Source organism: Nicotiana tomentosiformis, chromosome 8 (genome assembly GCF_000390325.3).
Source record: "Nicotiana tomentosiformis chromosome 8, ASM39032v3, whole genome shotgun sequence".
Lineage (NCBI taxonomy): Eukaryota > Viridiplantae > Streptophyta > Magnoliopsida > Solanales > Solanaceae > Nicotiana > Nicotiana tomentosiformis.
This window is the reverse complement of record NC_090819.1, coordinates 17,025,154-17,045,923: the sequence shown is the minus strand read 5'-3', so window position 1 is coordinate 17,045,923 and position 20,770 is coordinate 17,025,154. Positions and strand designations below refer to the sequence as shown.

At 35.8% G+C, this 20,770-nt stretch overlaps 2 protein-coding genes across 2 annotated transcripts; one reads left to right on the top strand and one right to left on the bottom strand.

Annotated features, from left to right (window-relative positions):
• Positions 1-785: 785 nt before the first annotated feature.
• Positions 786-1,256, top strand: LOC104103415 (uncharacterized). The gene has a single exon (XM_009611318.1). It carries the CDS (start codon positions 786-788, stop codon positions 1,254-1,256), a length of 471 nt encoding a protein of 156 aa, XP_009609613.1.
• Positions 1,257-10,500: 9,244 nt separating this feature from the next.
• On the bottom strand, positions 10,501-15,697 carry LOC104103413 (CRIB domain-containing protein RIC10). The gene is made up of 5 exons (XM_009611316.4): positions 15,289-15,697; positions 14,860-14,948; positions 14,642-14,739; positions 13,569-13,653; positions 10,501-11,139 (listed from the first exon to the last, which is right to left on the bottom strand). Exons 2-5 carry the CDS (start codon positions 14,915-14,917, stop codon positions 10,913-10,915), a joined length of 468 nt encoding a protein of 155 aa, XP_009609611.1. The 5' UTR covers positions 14,918-14,948; positions 15,289-15,697; the 3' UTR covers positions 10,501-10,912.
• Between the last annotated feature and the right edge of the window lie 5,073 nt (positions 15,698-20,770).

Sequence of the window (20,770 nt, the reverse complement as noted above, 5' to 3'; positions counted from 1 at the left end):
TTTTCTAGAGGTGACCTGAAGTCAGTTAATGCACTTCACCAAGCTTTCAAACAGTTCTCAGAAGCTTCAGGGTTACAAACCAATCTACAGAAAAGCTCTATCTATTTTGGTGGAGTTGATCACGTGCAAAGAGATAGAATTGTACATAAGTTTGGCATTCCTGCTGGTGATTTACCTATTAGGTATCTAGGAGTTCCCCTATCCACTAAAAAGATCTCATTTATTCAATAGCAACCTCTAATAGAGAAAATAGTATCCAGAATAACCTCCTGGACATCAAAGAAACTCTCCTATGTTAGGAGAGTTCAACTGGTACAATCTATTCTTTTTGGAGTCCAATCATATTGGTCTCAACTATTTCAAATGCAGTTAAGGTCCTTAAACTTATTGATGCATATTGTAGAAGTTTTGTGTGGTCAGGCACTGAAACTATTACAAAAAAGGCCCTTGCCTCTTGGGAAAAGATGTGTTTTCCCAGAACCTTTGGAGGATTAAACCTCTTTAACAGAAGGATCTGGAATAGAGCTTCTCTAGCTAAGACACATTGGGACCTTGCTCATAAAGATGACAAATTATGGATCAAATAGATCCATGAGTTCTACCTCAAAGGCCAACTCTTACCACAACCAAAGTTCCCCAACAAGCTTGTTGGATCATGAGAAAAATCTTGGAAGCTCGACAGACTTTGTTGCAAGTGCAGATAAGAAAGGGGCCAGGCAGCCCGACCAAATAAATTTATGAGCAGCTGCTACCTAGTTACCCCTAAAGTACCCTAGAAATGTATGATGTACAAGAATGATGCTAGACCCAATGCCAAATTCATCATGTGGCTGCAGCTACAAGACAAGCTTCTCACTACTGATAGGCTAGCAAAATGGGGGATAACTGTTGACTTAGAATGTGTCATGTGCCATACTCAACCTGAAAATAGAAATCATTCGTGCATGGACTGTGATTTCGCTATAACAATGTGGAATATGACTCTCATATGGCTTCAGAAGCAGGCAGGGCCAACCACTAGATGGAATCAACATGTAGCTTGGATAATCCAGAATGCAAAAGGGAGGACTCAACAAGCTCACATCTTTAGAAGTGTCTATACAGAATTTGTCTATGCCATTTGGATGGAGAGAAATCAGAAGATCTTCGAAAAGAAGTCAAGGGACTGGGAGAGTATAGCTAGAGAGATTGCCTACTTGTCCAATGTTAGAGCATCTCATGGTGTCCAAAACTTATTACATAGCATGTTGTTCTAGCTTGGCTAGCTAGAGGCGATTACTTGGTTTCTAGTTCGGCTTAGGCTTTTGGTGTTTTTCTTTAGATAGCTAGTTGTGTTAAACTGGCTACGGTATTGTAATGTTGATTCCTGGTGATTAATATAAAGTTATATATATATATATATATATATATATATATATATATATTGTAAAATATGGCAGTTAGTGGTGGTGATTGCTAATAGTGGTATTGGTGAATGTCGACTAGAGACAGTGTGTGGTGGTGGTTTTGGTTGATGGTGGTGGTTCAGAGTAGTAGCTAGTAGTAATTGGTAATGATGACAATTATGATTGAGAATGGTAGTGGTAGGTGGTAATAATTAATAATGGTGGGTGGTTGTGGTGGTTGTGATTGTGATTGAAGAAGGTGGTGGTAGTTTATAATTGTGGGCAGTGCCGACTATGGTTGTGATGGTAATAGGGTGGTTAGTTGTGGTAGTTGAGGTAAATGAGTTTGTGATTGTGGTTGTGGTTGAGAATGATGGTGAGGGGGGGAGGGTAGTGGAGATTTTGGGTGGTAGTTGTCGAGTATGGTGTCGGCTATGATTGAGGAGGTGGTGGTAGTTGAGTATGGTAGTAGTGGGTGGCATGGTAATAGTTGATAATGGTAGGCGGTAGTGACAATTAATGATGAATGTGGATGATAGCATCTGAATGAAATTAAATCATCGTTAAAGATCTTAATCATAAAGATCCATTAAGTGATTGTGAAGTAAAAAAAAAACTTAATGATTAAGATCTGTATGATTAAGATTCAGACTTTAAAAACAAACGCGTTAATGTTTGAGATCTGAATAATTAGGATTCAGACATCCATTAAGTGCAAACAAATGAGGCATAACACTTATCCGGTAAAGTTCTCCTGCTAAACAAGACTCTCAAATCCATACGGCTACATTATGAATGATACTGAATAAGAAGGAAGGATCCTCATTATATAGAAGTCCAAACCTTTTCCTACAAGAAAAGGGACTAGCCAAATATGAGAGATTTATAATTTCATTCTACAAGAAAGAAAACTCAATTATGGTAAATATGTTGCCCTTTTCTTTAAGATATAGGAAAATCACATATGGTAAGAAAATCAGGACAAACACCTAACAATTCTCCCCCCTGGCTTGAACAATTCTTCCCCCTGGCTTGAATTTTCTGACAAAACAAACTTGATCCACCTTCTTTACATAACCTTCAACTTGGTTACATCTCCAAATCTGCATCACAAAGTTTGTCTCAACATGCGTAGTACTCCGGTCAAATTTCTCAGACAAAAAATATGATTACCGTCAAATAGGTTGCGGCTAAAACTAAACCCACCAAGATGAACCTGTATTGAGCCTCGCTCTGATACCACTTGTTAGGATCGAAAATAATCAGGTGTCATGTGGAAGCTAATAAGCAAACCTTGAATAACGATAAATCATATAACAAAAGAGAAATATACCAAAAGAGACACAAATATTTAACATGGTTCAGCCAATTGACCTACGTCCACGGCGGAGATGAGTAATCTACTATATAAAAATAGAGTACAAAATATCGAGAGAACAATCTCATGAAGAGACAAACACAAGTGACACACTAATAATTGTCCCGTAAAGTTCTCAGCGTAAAGAAGACTCTTAAACCTCGTATGGCTACATTGTGGATGCTACTAAATGAGAAGGAAGGACCCTCAATTTATATAAGTCCAAACCTTTTCCTACAAGAAAATGGACTAGCTAAATATGGGAGATTTTATAATTTTCTTCTACAAGAAGAAAAATTCAATTATGGTAAATATGTTGCCCTTTCCTTTGAGAGATAAGAAAACCAAATATGGTAAGAAAATCAGGACAAACACCTAACAAGGTATTCTAATTATAAACACCATTGAGTCTCGGGTGTTAGGTTGACATTAGGAGTGGCAAACAGGCGGGTCGAGTATGGACGACTAATGCAAAACTGGATAAATTATCCGCCTTCATCCATATTTAATATAGATAAGTTAAATGTCGGATAATATGGATATCCATATTATCCATGACTTCTTGAATATGATCACTTTTAGGAGAATTCCTAGTCTCCCAAACTTGATGAGCCCCCAATTTAAGTCTTTACAAATGTAAAAGTTAAACTCATTAGTTATCCATTGGTTATCCATTTTCTAAGTGAATAATATCGTTTTTATCCATATTTGACTAGTTTTTTAAAAGTTCATTATTCAACTCATTTTTTAATGAATAATATGGATGAATAACTAATTTTTTATCCACTTTGCTACTACTAGTTGACATGTTTGTATCTTAAGATTGAATATGTAAAAACTTGTAGGAGGAAACGTGGTGTCTTACCTCATGTATTTTGTAAAGAGTTGATAGTTATGATTTTTATATATTCGTAGCTCCAAAATTAAAAATTTCAATTCGCCTTATTTAGCACACTTTCTGTCCGAAAATACATGTTATACAAGCATAAACGGGGTAGATTTACGTGTCCAAATTCTTCGAAAGAAAAAGGTCAATATTTACCCCTCAATTTTTACTAAAGTGTAAAAATTACCCTTATGTTGACGCTCAATTAGGATTCAAAGGCAAATATAAGACTTCTTCCACCTGTACGGTCAGGGTTAATTAAACTGAGGTGACAATGTTAACTAATTTCGGATAATACGGGAAATTTAACCCATTTTCCTTAACTAAATCCACTGTTTGTTATGTGTTTACGTAAATTCAGTAATTTTTATTAGATTCTATATATGTATATTAAAAAAATTATTAACTATTTATAAATATTGAACTATAAATTTAAATATTATTATAATTAACTTGTGGGCTGTTGTCTTTGTTATTTAGGACCATTTAAGACCATCTCAGAATTTAATTTCAGCATTCACGACGGACTTCCCACGATTGACCCTTAATTTGTTTCAACTTATGAATCTTTTTTAATTCTAACCAAAAACAATAAAAGGAGTATTAAAGGAAATTAATGAATTAACAGGGAGAGGGGACCAACAAATAAATAAGAAATCTGGAAATTAATAAAAAACAACTTAATTAATGTGGTTTTTAGGTGCACGCAAAGAGCTGATCAGCTTGTAACGTTGTTTCATTCCTCGATGATATGCTACTTTGAAAGGCTTTACAGAGCTAATAAATCGTTGTTGTTAATGATTTTTTTTTTGGGGTTGAAAACAAGGTTTCGTTGGACCAGCAGTGCAGCACTATACATAATTACTTGATTATGCAACCTATTCAATTTTCCAATGCATAGACAGTATGTTTTATTCAACGCAAAAGGGTCAAAATTGTCCCTGAACTACTGGCTAAGGTTAAATATATTCTCAGTTTATTTATCAGTCAAAATATCCCCAACATTATTTTTTCGGTTCATTTTTAGGTTCATTTCTGCTCTAATGACTAACGGTCAACTTGAACTAAAAAATTATTTAAATTTCACAGTGTCATTTTATTACTATTAAATAATTGAAAAAGGGCCAAAAACTGCTCCAGAACTATTGGCTAGGGCCAAATATAATCTCTGTACCTATCAGTTAAAAAATGGTCCAGTAATTTCACCCACCTGAAAATATCCTAAACCCACCATAAATCCCTTTTCACCTTAAATAAATCTATCTTAGATTTTTTGCCAATCTATAAGAATCACAAAGAAAGAACTAATTTCTTTCTTCATTTGTTTGTAATCATTTACCAATAATATAATAATACGTTGCATATATATATATATATATATATATATATCCATATACATACAGAGAAATCTTAGAATTACCATATGTTATAATAGGAAGCAATTAAATATCATAAATAAAAGGAGGCTAAATATCATGATTCTTTCATAGGTCTTCAAATTAGAAATAAAAATAAGGTTTTGATCGTTTCATTTTCCATGAAAGAACAAAGCAGCGAAAGTTGGCATTATAGGAAAATGTTAGCCTCAAATTGAGATTATCCACAACAAATTAATATTAACCATTAGGAGTAGTTAATATGCGCAATTTAATTTCCAATAACTAATAATAAGTCACTGGCCAATATTACCCTATTAATTTCGGGCCAATTTGACTACCTGGGTGTTCACTAAAAACAATTAGCTCTTAATATTAAAAAGAATAAAGAAGAGGGAGGAAGTAAAATAAAAATGACTGAAAAAATGATTTTTCCAGTGAGATTTTATGTTTTTGGGCAGGTTAGTGTTTGGATCAGGTAAGTTAAAAATTGGATATTTTGGGGGGTATTTTTAAACCTATAAATGGACGGAGGGTAAATTTAGCCCTTAGTTCAGGGCCAATTTTGTCCCTTTTTCATTTATTTAATTAGATTGGGCCAGTAATAAAATGACACATGAAATTAATATATTATTTAGTTAACCGTTAGTCATAAAGGTAGAAATATATCGAAAAGTTAATATTGGGTGCATTTTTAGATCGATAGGTGGACGGACGGTATATTTAGCTCTTAACCAATAGTGCAAGGACAGTTTCCACCCTTTTTCCGTTTATTCAAATAGGCTATCTTCTTCTCTTTGCCTTTTTATTTAAATCATGACATGTTATTTTTAGATTTCTGAAGAACCCCTCTTGTTTTCTTTGGGTTCACAAAATTTAGCACAAAAGCAGCTGATGCTCTCTCATCAAAGATATGTTGGTGCATTTATTGTGTATATGGGATGTGCTGGACCGAAAGCTAAGTCCAAATAAACTATTTGCAAGTGTAACTATCCAGTTAGTCGTTTTGAGTATTTTTATTCTGTTCAACTATTTGAAATCTTGAGCAACATCGTATGATGTATTATGACTTGTGTGAATCGTCGGTTTTAATTTTCAGGTTTTTCGGAAGTGATTTGGAAGAATGAATTTCATATTTGAAGCTTTAAGTTGGAAGAGTTGACCAAATTTGACTTTTGTGTATTTGACCCCGAAATGGAGATTTGATAGTTCCATTAGGTCCGGATGGTAATTTTAGACTCTGGCGTATGCCCGGATTGGCATTTAGATATTTCTAGAAAGTTTTGGCGCTAATTGGTGAAAGTTGGGAATTTAAAGGTTTGAAAAGTTCATAAGTTTGATCGAGAGTTAACTTTGAGGATATCGGATTCGGATTGTGGTTTCAGGAATTGGAATAGCTTCGTTATGTCATTTTGGACGTGTGTGCAAAATTTGAGTTCATTCCGAGTTGATTTGATATAGTTTGGCACGGGTTTTAGAAATTGAAAGATTTAAAAACTTTTAAGTTTGAATTGTGGTATGATTCGTCATTTTGATATTGTTATATGTGATTTGAGGTCTCGAGTAGGTCCGTAATATGTTTTAAGACTTGTTGGTATGATCGGACAGGGTCCCGAGAGGGTCGGGTGAGTTTCAGAGTGGTTTCAGACTATTTCTAGGCCATTTTTAATTACTAATTTTTTGCTACAGCAGTGTGCATCACGATCGCGGACATTGGATGGTTTTCGCGAAGAGTAAATTAGGAGAAAGGGGTATGTGAATCGCATTCGCAGAGACAGTTTCGCGTTCGCGAAAAAGAAATTTCTGTTGTACAGGGCTGATTTTAGAAGCCTATATTGTGCAATCTATAAGGAATTTGGAGATGATCCAAAAATAAAAGTTGTAAAATTTGGTGTATAGTTTTCAGAAAGTCAAACCATTTGACATTTGAAGTTTTGTACAAAACGTTGTGACTATTATACTAGAAGCTGTTTGGAGGAGTTGGGCAGCTTGTTTTTCGCGATCGTGAAGAAGCTATATTTCGGGGGTTTCGACCATTTTATCATATTTGGAGCTATGAAGCTCGGATTGAAGTAATATTTGAAGCGATGTTTACCATATGGATTGGAGTAAGTGTTCTCTACTCGGTTTGATTATATTTCATGAATCTATCCCCATTTTTGGCATTTGGTTAATGATTTAAAAACATAAATTGGGGTTTTTTGTCTAAAGTTTCATAGAGTGAATTTTTGAGTTTTGTATATTACTTCGGAGTTGGATTTGAGTGAAAGTAGTATGGTTGGACTCATAATTGAATGGATTATTGAATTTTATGAGTTTTGTCGGGTTACGAAGTGCGGGCCCGGGGTTTAACATTTTGGTTGACTTTGGACTTTTGATTAAAGAATTGGTCTTTATCATTTGGAATTGTTTCCTTAGGTATTATTTGATGTATTTGAGTTGCTTTTAATTAGTTTCGAGCCGTTCGGAGGTTGGTACGCACAGGATAGCATTTTTGGAGCATCGTTTGGTTTGCTTGGTATTGGATTTAGCTTGTTCAAGGTAAGTAACACTTCTAAACTTGGTGCTGAGGGTATAAACCCCTGAATATGCATGATATCTATTTTGTGTTGAGGTGACGCACATGCTAGGTGACGGGCGTGTGGGCGTGCACCGCGTGAATTGTGACTCAATTATTTCTGTGGTACTGTGTAGTTACCTAATCTTATCTGTAACCATGAAATCTCTGCGTGCTAGCGTAATTGGGCTGTTATCCATGTTAGAAATCATGCTTAGGCTATATGCTGGCACTGTTTGGACCCACAGAGGTCGTGTTACATGTTGAATTAGTTGCTTAATTTGAAATTTATACCCAGTCATAACTATTATTTGCATATCATATCTCAGTCTCTGTTGTCCTTTATTTATACATCATATCATCAATGTTCGGGCTGATTATCATGATTCTTGTGAGCCCGAGAGACTAGAGAGATTGATGACTAAGTGAGGTCGAGGGCCTGATTGTGAGGATATCTATGGGATCGGGTTGCACGCCGTAACATGTTTATTTAATTCATGCCATGATTGGCTTATTATAGCACTTGGGCTGGAATTGCCTCTCAGGAGTCTGCACATCTACAGTGGGCGCACGTACCTATTAAGTGCGAGCGCGAGTGCAGAGCGATTGGGAGGATTGAGTGACTGTGAGGACTGAGTGATTGGGAGAACTGAGTGACTGGGGAGACTGAGTGGATTAATACTCAGTATGCATATGATTATTCACTATGTTGTATTGGATTAGACATGCACACTTGACATACAGACATAGAGATGCATTTTCCTCATGCTGTATGGTATCACGTCATTTATGACTTCTCATAGATATTGACATTTAGGCATAGAGATGTACCTTCCTCATGCCATTTGATAATAAAATATTTACCTGTTGAAAAATTTTGGAAAGAAAATCACAGTTTTACAAACTTACTCATATTTTGGTGCTTTCGGTAAAAGATTTGGGTTTTACTATTTTATTTGAAAAACTTGCGTAATTTCCTGTAACTATGAGCGAGTTGAGCATCATACCTGTGGGTTATTTTTCTTGCACTATTTTTATTGTGATTGTTATGAACTGTTGCTGGTTATTGGAGTTGGACTCCGACCCTTATCCTAACTCGTCACTACTTTCAACCTAAAGTTAGGTTTGTTACTTATTGAGTTCATGGGATCAGTTGTACTCATACTACACTTCTGCACCTTGCGTGCAGATGTTGGATGTTGCTGTGTACGGCGGGAGCTAGATTTGAAGATGTACCTGCGTTCCAGTTATGGCTATCACTTGTCTTTGGTAGCATTAGATTCGAATTCTGTTCATTTACATTTCAAATGGATATTGTAATTATTTCAATTCAGTTTTGTAAAGATCTAAATCTTAGAAGCTCATGATTTGTACTACCAGTCCTTGGAAAATTCTTGTATAAAAGCAACTATATTATCGTTTCTTCTCTTGATCAATCTTATTAAATTGGATAGTTGTTAGTTGGCTTACCTACCAGGTTGGGTTAGGTGCCATCACGACTAGATGGATTTTGGGTCATGACAACAAGAGTTGTAAGAGAATTTCATAATTGGCAAATGATGCTTTATTTGAATTTATAGCATATTTGACCAACCTTTTAAAATTAGTTTATTTTGAAAAGTATTTTTTAAAAATATTTTTGCTGAGAGGCAGTTTGCGTTTGGCTAATCCTTTTGAAAAGCACTTTTAAGCAGCAATTAGGGGTCGTTTGGTAGGAGGTAAGGCCTGGTGAACGAAGCATCCCGCGTTCACGTAGGGTCCAGAGAAGGCTTACATTCTAATAGGTATGATGTAGACAGTTTACCCTGATACAAGCATCGGTGGCTAATTTTACTGCTCGAACCCGTGACCTATAGGTCACACGGAGATAACTTTACCATTGCTCCAAGGCTCCCTTTCATTTGGTAGGAGGTATTAGGGGAAAATAATACATGTATTAACTTTGGTATTATTAATACCTTATTTGATAGTATTTTTTAACCTATATATAACTATACATGTATTAGTTATACACCTTATTTGGTATTATCCTATATATAACTAATGTATAGCAAATCATGACAGTAGTAATACCATGGGTTTTAATACATGGATTAGCATGTATACACCCCTATTCAAATGCATGTTATTTTTAATATACCAAACTAAATAGCGGATAAGAAATAATCTCAGTATAACTAATCTCAGCATAACTTATCTCAGCATTACTAATTTCAACATTATTAATACACCCTATTCAATATTATTCTTATACACCCCATCAAATGACCCCTTAGTGTTTTGCCAAACTTTTAAAAAGTATTTCTAAGTGCATTTTCTCAAAAGTATTTTTTAAGAAGAACTATTTTTTTCAGCTACTCAAAAACAACTTCTACTTCTATTCAAAAGTACATTTTCATGTAAGTTTGAAAAAAACTTAATTTAAGGAAAAAAAAAAAAGGAACACTGTTGGCCTCGAAGAAGTTTGGCTAAATAGGCTATCAGACCTTTGAAGCATATTCCATCGATCAACAATAACAATCACATTAAGAATAATTAACAAAAAAATATAGCTGCTCATTTAATCGGTTAAATTTAAAAGTAGCGACGAATGTATAATATATGTATAATTCATATACAATACGTGTATACCATATATATATATATATATATATATATATATATATATATATATATATATAAACCCAGCCAACTATTTATGTAAAGTTTCCTTTTATTGTCACGCTTTTGTGTTACTTTTGGAAGTCCCTTCTCTGATTAGAGTCAATATTCATCTACAATTTAATCTCACTTCTTGAATGGCTCCCTCTTTTAATGTTAGATGATAGAGAACTTATGAGAAGAATTTATCCGAAATTACAAGAGGAGAGATGGTGTTTGGGAACTGAAATTTCACTTAAAAATCACCTTGAGGTTACTTGAACTGTGATAATAGAATCTCATTTTAAAATAATTCCTTTCATTCAAATCACAAAATAATTAAAACTAGCTCAATAATGAGCACAACTAATTAATGATTCTACTCTTTACAAGATCCTTTCTCATCTTTAGTCCCAATACAAAAGAAAAACAGAGAGAAATATCAAAATAAAAAAAGAGAAGAATTATAATTTTCCAAAAGCATGCCTCTCCATTTAGAAGTTACATTCAACCTTTTGTTTCACATCTCCAACCCTCCTGTTTTTCATTTTCTGCTGTATTTCATACTCACATTTACCTTTGTATCTCTTCTGGGATTTATCTAATTTTCTATTCCCTCATTCCCATTCTCCTCAACGCGACGATTTATGAAGAAACTTGACATGCAGTGTCAAGAATATTTTTATGCTTAGGAAAAAAAGTGCGATAATATTATGCCACTTCTATATGTGCTGGTTTTGCAGTTCCTTCAACAAATTTAGCCCTGGATTTTGCTGCTCTTGAAGATTTCGACGAAGAAGATGAACTAGAATTTGGAGAGGAAGTTCCCTTGGATTTCCTCCTCTTCTGCTTCTTAGTATGAACATGAACCTTCTTATTAGGTGGACTGTCCTTGTAAATCTCAGATTTTGATTGCCCTCTATTTGATTCTCCAACTCCTTTCAAACATATAAAAAACACAAGAATAAATGATTTTAACTTCTATATACAAATATCAGGTCACCTAAAAGAATAATTACACCTAACTCTCCATTGTAAGTCGAATTAGTAACTTGGAAAACAAGGTAGATAACCTGCTACAACATGCTATGGTTAGCTGCACAAAAAATGCTTGTATTAGTGTAGGCTGTCTACGTCACACCCCTTAGGATACGGTCATTTTTCGAACCCTGGATGAACACAAGATGCCTTGTGCACTAGTTTGCACTTTAACTAAAGCAACTCCTTAGGTGTTTATCTCCAAAAATCTACTTTGATCTAGTAAAACCAGGGCAGATGTAGAACGACGCCGGATTCATCTGAACGCAGTACTTATTGAGGTTTTTTATTTAAGATGAAATAGTCTTAAAATGAGGGTGAATGAGAAATGGAGGGAAAAATAAAATTTTTGAGTAAAATTTAAGTTTTTCCCTCTTGACAATGAGACATTGTCCCATATTGGAAGAGGAAATTTTTTTTGGTGGGTATATATATAATTGCTCTTCTTGTAGCTCTTAAAGAGTTAAGAAGAAAGCAAGCCTCGCGCCGTCGTCGTCGTCGCTCGCTCGGCTCCGGCTTCGGCTTCGGATTTGGTCAAATGATCGATTGATTCCAATCCGTGTATTGACCACCACCTGCAATAGCAGCCACCTAATGCTCTTCCCACCATGGCCAAGTGCTTGCTCTACAAACAAGCTAGTGCATGCTCCACCATGGAGGGTGGAGGGTCGTTCATCTTTAAAGCTGACTGCTATAAATATGTGCAGCAGCTGTTGAAGAAAGACACACCAAACTGAAAACGCTCAACTTTGGCTATACATTGCACTCCTTCCTCTCAGCATTTCCATACGATTTTCTGAGTTTCTACTCCTTTGTTCTGTATTGTTTTAACTTCAAACAAAGAAACTGTAAGTATGATTTGCTACCGAACTTTGTGTTCGCTGAAACACTGGGGTTTGAAGTACCGCTACACCAGTGTGTGATTCGTTCTATTCTGGGAGGAAATAATCCATAACCTTGGGTACTAGGAGGGGATTAAATTCCTTAAGGAAATACTGTGAATTCAGTGGGCTCGAATTAATTACTGTTTCATTACGATAACTTATATTTTTCACAATTATTATTTACAAATACAGCAATATTGGCGGGACTAACAGTACTTTCAATGCAGAACAATAATTTATGTATAAAAATTCACTAAAATTGCAATAAATGGTAAGCTTGAACTCATAAGTTTAAAATACAATGACCTCAATGCTTAAAACTTTAAAAATTGAACCCATAGAATTTAGATCTTGATCCGCCTTTGAGTAAAACTCGTTATTTTCTTGTCATTTTTCCCGGAAATATAGTTTTTCAAACATATTATATTTGAAATTTGATTAGCTTAGCTTCAAACTGAACTAATTACAGAAGCTTAATCAGGATAACAACCCATATTATTGGTTAATTTTGTTCTTGACTTAGATAATTCGGGCTGAAGTATAATTAATAATCCCTGCTAAAAAAATATTTGGAAAAATGACACTATATAGTCGCTCTCAAAATAATAGCCGAATATATAATATACAAATTTTTTTTTTTTTTTTTGTGGATGTCGAATATAAATAATTTTGACAGTGGACTAAGTGATCTTTGCCCAAAAATATTGCCTACCAACCAACAATTATTTTAGACAAATAGACCAGAAAAACTGTCCCTCTCTAGGGCCTAGTTAGACATCTCGTGAAGGATGAGCCAAAATCTTTCCCTATCTTGAGGCAAAGAATCTTAGAGAAAAGAAGAATAAAAATAAAAAGCTTTCCCATTCTTTCAAATATAACAATTTTCTCCTTATAATCCAACAAAAAATAGGACAAGTTTATCAGTTTTCAATCCACATCTCAACCCGTGAAGAAAGACTATTTGCCATTGTTTGATTAGGATAGCACATGATCAAAACCAATAGATCAATTACTCTTCGTACTTTTTCCTTCTTTTCCCGATCCTCACAAAAAATTTACTAGCAATTTACACCAAATCAAGAAATTTACCTTAGAATCACAGATTAAAGTGAGTATGTACATATGTGCAAGTGTATATGCAAAAAAACATGCATTGAATTTATTGATTTGGTACAAACATATGATATTTTGATAATTAAGTATTGATTTGTTGCATGGAATTTTGTGTTTCACGGAGGCACGTAAAAGAAGAAAAAAAATTTCTTAGAAGTATTGTCACATGTAAAATAACGGACGGTATAAATTTAACAACTTTTATTTTCACCGAATCCATTGCAGGAAAGGGATAATGTGTAATTTTGGATTGTCAATTATATCCTTTATGAAAATGACAAATCGATTAGAGCAATTTCTAATACAAGTATTCAATTAGTTCGGATGGTTACCTTGAGATGTCCATGGAGAAAGGGCAGAACCAGAATGGCCAATAGAAGCTGCTGCAAAATCAGGTCCTTTCTTGAATTGATTCATCTACATTTGCACAACCAAAACCAAACAATAAAATGTTAGTTTTAATAAAATGGACATCAACTTATCTCAACCCCAAAAATGTATCTCCTGAGGTATAAATTGCCCTGAATTCATATAAGAAAATAATAGTTCATTCCCTTGATCAACGTGGAACTATATGACGTACACCACGATTTTTATTAAGGAGAATCAAAATATAAAGAAATAAACTCATCAAGAAGTCAAGGGGTATCATTATATAGTATATAAACATATTTTTTTTAAAATTACCGAGTTAAACAGTATAATTTTTCGACAAAGGAGTGTCGGTTAACACCCCTTGGGTGCATGTGGTTCCGCCACAACGTACACACATTGTACGTCCAAAGCTGAACATCTGAAGGACAAATCACATAGAATGGAGTCCCAACATTAGAGAAACAAAGAATAGAAATGTATCTATTCTATTGTCGCGCTAAAAATGTACATTGGATCTACCTCAATTCTATATAAAAAAAAAAAAAAGCTTATATATTACTCCATCCGTCTCGTATTATCAGTCGTGGTTACTAAAAATAGTTGTCTCAAATTATTTGTCATTTTAGAAGTTCAAAACAAAATTGATTATCTTTTTTCGTTTTTACCCTTAGTAATAAATTATCATTAAATACTACAAACACCTCAATTATGAGTAAATTTGTTCAAATACTAATGAACAGAGAATAAATATTAAGACATGAATAAGAGTAAACTAATCAAAATTTCATACTAATTAATTTTTTTAAAGGGACGTATACAAGAAAATCATGATAGATAATATGAGACGATAAAAGTAAATATCGTCCAAAATCGTATAAGAAGACAATATTTCATTTCCTAGATTAATATGGACAATCTAACATTTATGCACGGAAAACCTTTCACACAGAAAATGATGAAATAACTGATAGGCAAATAAAAATTTGTGGACCAAATAAACATGGTGCAGAGCCAGAAACAGAGAACATACCCAACTGGGTGCATTGCCAGAGGGGCCATCCCAACCAATATGTGCCACATGTTTAACATCAGTTGGACATCCAATCTCCAACTCCCTCTCCTTTGTTACTGTAATCACAAAACCATTTCACTCATCAGCCTAAAAACATATATTCCTATAAAATAAATAATAAAAAGAAGCTCAAAAATATATATTCCCAGATAATGGAAAATTAATTAGGCATTTACCAAAAATATTAGATATATATTTGAATCCTTTGAAGATCCCCTTCATCTTGTTTCCCATGGAAGAGATTATAAAAGTTCAAACCAAAAACCTGTGAAATGAATAGAGCAAAGAGGTAAGCACAACAAAAATGTCAAGAAATAATTCCCCTAGCCTAACCAAAAGGCAAACATGTTGAACAAATTATAAAATTATACATTTTCATGACATAAATATACAGAATTCAGAATCTAACCATGGTGGTCTCCGAATAATTTGCCCATCTTAAAATATTAATATAAAATTTAAATTCTAGATTAGCCTCTTAATTTATAAAATTACATAGTTTTTTCTCTTTTCTTCACTTCCTTATTTTGGAGGGGATGGTGTGGAGAAAAGGAAAAAGGTAAAGGTAAAGGAAAAAGGAAAGAGAGAATAACAGTATATAATACCTTATTATAGCAATATTGATACCATACACAAAGATGGGACAGGGAAAAAGAAAGTTAATTCTCCTTCCTTTGCTGCTGCATTTTCCATTATCTTCCTCCAAATAATTTTGATATATAAATGCAATAAGCATTCATGCAAATAAGCCAGTTAAAGGTAAAGGCAAGCTAATTAATCCATCCAAAATGAAAATCAAAATGTGAGAGTGAAATAGGAGAAATTAAACGGGACTTGGAGAGAAAATGTTGCTCTTTCTTCTTCTTTTTTCTTTGAATGGAAAATGAAGATAGTTTGTATAGATATTCAGAGGAGGAAGAAAGAGATAAAGGAGGGGAAGAACAAAATTAGAAAAACAAAGGAAAGAGAAAGAATGAGAATTAATAGAGAGGTGGCCAACCACGAAAAGATCTCAAAAAAGAAAGGCTGGGAGATACTAATAATGTACCCAAGACTGAGTATATTTAAATAAAGGAACTAATGTATTAGAAATATTCCTCTCCATAAAAGTTTCTATAGTATAGTTTTTTCCACTTTGACTTTTTGACACTCTAATCTCTATAAGTCATTTTTTAAATATTGTCAAGTATTTGAATAGGTTAATTTGCATAGTGCTTATATCCATCAATAATTAAATTCTTTAATCAAGCCATCATGTTTAAACCGATTGCGCGAGTTTACACTTTTGTGGACTAAATTTGGAATACAACGAAGGGGTTATCGCACTCTAATTTACTGCACTTTAATTGAGTTTGAGCTTTAATCGCTAGTGTTTTACACTAATTATGTATTTTATGCCTTATAGGAGTAATTTCGAGCTATGTAGATATTACAGAATGAAATCGAGCTATTTGGAGCTTTGAGGTCTGAGTAAAAGCTCAAGGGATTAAGCCGAGATTGCGTTCGAGGGTCGAGAACCACATCTGGATGTCAAAAACCAAGGAAAAAGCCTATCTCTGAGAATCCACCACAGCCACGACTGCCCATTTTCTGCTGATGTCAATTTTGCACGCTCTCTGATAAAGCTCACTACCACCTCGCGTGGCTCGTCACCCCATGCGGCGTGCCTGTGTAATTTTTACAGAGTAACAATCTTATTTCGCGTAGGAGAAGGTGGTTTCGTTTGGGTCCGACCCTACTTGGTATAAATACATGTAAAACGTTATTTTGAGGGACTTTTGACATAATTTAACCTAGGGAGACGCCATTTTGAAGAGAAATTACACACAAGAAATATTCGGGAGCAAGGAGATCTCAGATTTCTCCATCTTTTCTTAGTATTTTTAATTATCCAACACTTATGAATTTATTTGATAATATCATGAGTGGCTAAAACCCATAGTTCTGGGGTTGTGATTTAGCCATGAATATTGTTGTTTCAAGTTGACTTAACCTTGATTATAATTCACCAATATATGGTTGCTTATTCAATTCTGTGATTAATTGCTTAATTGTCTGACCAACAGTTAGGTTATATTTACACTATATGCTATGCTTGGGAAAGCCGTGTTTAGATTAGAGAAGAATTGAAGAGAGCACGATCTTAACTCTGAGGAGGGGCGGATTTGTGATTAGGATAGTAATATACCTAGTCACCGTGCTTAATTAAATATCGTAATCTTAATGTGTTCTTAATAGATTGATTTCATAGGAATATAGGTGTTAATCTATTTTGAATAGGCGAGTAGTACTTCGGGAGAAGGCTATGAGAGCAGTTGTTCGATTAATTAGCAACCATGAGTGAATTGTATGAAAGGGATAGTTAACTAGAACACAATAGAATTGTTGAATCGATCACAACCGTAGAATATTTGTCTTTACTGAATACACAACAACCATTTTGCTGCTTGATAATTTAGTTACTAGTTATAATTATTGTTTAGTATAATCACACTTTTGAACTCGGATTGGCTCGACTGAATAACAATTTTGGTGAATTTAGTGGGTAGTTAATTCAAGTCTCTATGGGTTCGACACTCAACTTATCATTTTAATACTTGTACGACCATGTATACTTGCGTGTGCGTTTAGGAGCAACAAGTTTTTGGCGTCGTTGCCGGGGACTTGAATATTGACTACTTTCTAGTTTTTGCTTTAATTGTTTATTTCGTCAAGTCTAACGTTACTTGATTGTTGCTCTGATCTCAGGAACTTTGATCGAATGCGCAGGGTCAGAAGCCGGGACAGACTTCAAGGCTTTGACCCCGAACCTGAAAGAACATTTCATAAGAGGTTGAGGGAAGCAAGGGACACAAATAATCTCCAGGCACTTGTTCAATTTCCTGTGAACATGGCAGAGGAGAAACATACGTTTGTTCGGGAGGTGGCGATGCCCAGCATTGCTAATGTCGCCTCCAGCATTGTGAAGCCCAGAATCACTAGGCACTTTGAGCTGAAACAGAGCATGATCCAACTACTACATACGAATGAGCAGTTCATGGGTCTTCCACACGAGGATCCACAACAACATATCCTAAATTTCTTGGAGATTAGTGATACTTATATCACTAATGGAGTCACTCCAGACTATGTGAGGCTCACACTTTTCCCGTTCTCTCTGTTGGGCGAAGCAAAGCGATAGCTGAAGGCAGAACCAGCTAATTCTATTACATCATGGAATGATCGGCAAGGAAATTTTTGGCAAGGTTCTTCCCTTCAGGCAAAACTGCAAAGATCAGAAGTGAAATAGTCGCCTTCAAACAGAAAGCGAGGGAGTCTTTATACTCAGCTTGTGAGAGGTTCAAAGGGCTGCTCAGAGACTGTGCTCATCACAATCGGACAAACAAAGTGTTAGCTCACACTTTCATAGAAGGTCAACATCCTGAGACAAAGATTGTGGTGATGCTGCAGCTGGAGGTCAAGTGTTAGAGAAAAGCTTTGATAGGATATATGCGTTATTGAACAAATTCTCCAAAAGCAATCCTGATTGGCAAGGAGAGATGGGCAGACACACAGTGCAAAACTCTGTAGGGGTTCTCGAGTTAGATGTCGTCTCGGCATTATCAGCGCATATTTCCACATTGACCAACCAAGTCAATCAGACGACCTTGGTTATTAACAAGCAACAAGCCCAACCAGTGTAACAGGTTTAATTATTTTGTGAAGTATGTGGAGAGGGGCATACAAACGACTTATGCCCAGTTAATCCAGAGTCTGTCTGTTTTGTGGGTAATGCAAATTGGTACCAGACAAACCAGTATGGGAACACTTACAATCCCAACTGGAGGAACCGCCCAAACTTCTCTTGGGGTGGAAACCAAGGTGCTCAGAATCAATACAGGCCACAAGCACCTCAATAACAATATAGACCACCTTAGGCTGAATAACATACAAACTCAACGAGTTAGCTTGAGGAAATGATGAAGAAACTTATGGCTGACCAGCAAGCCCAAATAGTAGAGATAATGAAGAAAGTAATGGTTGATCAGCAGGCCCCAAGCCGCAGCAATGAGAAATTTGGAGCGACAAATGGAACAACTTGCTAGTGTCCAAAATACTCGACCAGTTGGAGCTCTTCCAAGCGATACTAAGGCTAATACTAAGGCATATATTCATGCTATGTCATTGAGGAATAGGAGACAGTTAAAAGAAGTCCAGTCGAAAAAGAGAAAATAAGTGACCTTTAATGAGAAACCGGCCACTATAGAGAGAGATCAGAAAAATCAAAGGAGTCAGAGAAGCCAGCTGAAGAGGCGGTGGCTAAGCAACCCCCCATCATTAGTTGCGAGGCCACCACCTCCGTTTCCTTAAAGATTGCAGAAAGTGAAGGATAATGCCGCGTATAAAAAGTTTCTTGATATTTTGAAGCAGGTGCAAATCAATATTCCACTGGTAGACATCCTGCAAGAAGTGCCTAAATATGCAAAATACATCAAGGACATAGTGGCAAATAAAAGGAGGTTGACCGAATTCGAGACTGTGGCACTCACTGAGGAATGTAGCTCAAGAATCCAAATCAAGCTACCTTAGAAATTGAAAGATCCGGGTAGCTTCACTATCCAAATCTCGATTGGTAAGCATGCAGTCGGGGCGATCTTTGTGTGATCTTGGAGCGAGCATCAATTTGATGCTGCTATCTATGTTCAGACAGTTGGGGTTGGGTGAGCCACGCCCAACGATGGTAACCTTACAGTTGGCTGATCGCTCCCTTGCTCATCCTGAAGGAGAGATTGAAGATGTGTTTGTTCAAGTGGGTTCTTTTATATTCCCTACTGATTTTATTATCTTGGACTATGAGCCTGATCAGGAAGTCCCATTTATTTTGGGCCATCCATTCTTAGCTACGGACCGAGCTATTATTGATGTATGCGAAGGAAAGATGACGATGAGAGTCAGTGATCGAGTGGAGGTATTCAATGTGTATAAAGCACTCAGATTGCCAGTCCACTATGAAGAGCTATCCATGATTTCTGTGGTGGAAAGTGATGCTACGTCATTAGTGCCTTATATGAGCCCCATAGATCCTCTTGAACAAGCTTTGATTAGGGATGAAGAAGACAGTGAAGATGAGATGATGGGAGAAATTGAGCAAGTACTTGACATGTCTTGCAGTTATGTCCATGGGTTTGGGAGATTTGAGGAGTTGGGCAGGCCTGTCACTCTGACTCCTCCTAAGCCATCTATTGAAGAAGCTCCAAATCTAGAACTAAAGCCCTTCTAGTGCATCTGCACTACGCTTATTTGGGGAACTCTGAGACATTGCCAGTGACTATCTCATCCAGCTTGACTAATGTATAAGAAGATAAATTGCACAGAGTACTTCGCGAGCATAAAAAGGCTATAGGGTGGACAATTGCAGACATCAAGAGAATCAGTCCATCATTTTGCATGCATAAAATCTTTCTAGAAGATGCACACCGTCTCAGTGTTGAGAAGCAAAAAAGATTATCCCATTATGAAAGAAGTCGTGAAGAAGGAAGTAATTAAGTGGCTCGATACATGTATCATCTTTCCTATCTCTCACAGCAATTGGGTAAGACCAGTGCAATGTGTGCCTAAAAGGGGAGGGATGACTGTGGTTGAGAATGAGAAAAATGAGCTAATTCCTACTTGCACTGTGACGGGGTGGAGAGTTTGCATTGATTACAGAAGGCTCAACAATGCGACCCGCAAGGACCACTTCCCACTTCCATTCATTGATCAAATATTGGACAGATTGGCGGGGCATGAATATTATTGCTTTCTTGATGGTTATTCGGGGTATAGCCAGATTGTCATATGCCCAGAGGATCAGGAGAAGACCACTTTTACTTGTCCTTATGGCACTTTTGCCTTCAAGCATATGCCATTTGGTCTTTGTAATACTCCAGCCACTTTCCAGAGATGCATGATGGCTATTTTCACCGATATGGTAGAAAAGTTTGGAGAAGTTGATCTTGTCCAATTTCACTCCTCTATTTAAGGATATGAAAATGGTCGATGCAATAGTAATACCCAACAAGGAGTCGGGGTCGATTTTTCACAGGGAGCTATGAATAGGTGTTAGGG

Excerpts from the sequence above, each read along its gene's own strand:
- LOC104103415 (XM_009611318.1), top strand. The coding sequence starts at position 786 with ATGTACAAGAATGATGCTAGACCCAATGCCAAATTCATCATGTGGCTG.
- LOC104103413 (XM_009611316.4), bottom strand. The coding sequence starts at position 14,917 with ATGGGAAACAAGATGAAGGGGATCTTCAAAGGATTCAAATATATATCT. Across the intron at positions 14,740-14,859 it reads ATATATATCTAATATTTTTG|TAACAAAGGAGAGGGAGTTG; the intron begins GTAAATGCCTAA and ends TTGTGATTACAG. Across the intron at positions 13,654-14,641 it reads CTGGCAATGCACCCAGTTGG|ATGAATCAATTCAAGAAAGG; the intron begins GTATGTTCTCTG and ends GTGCAAATGTAG.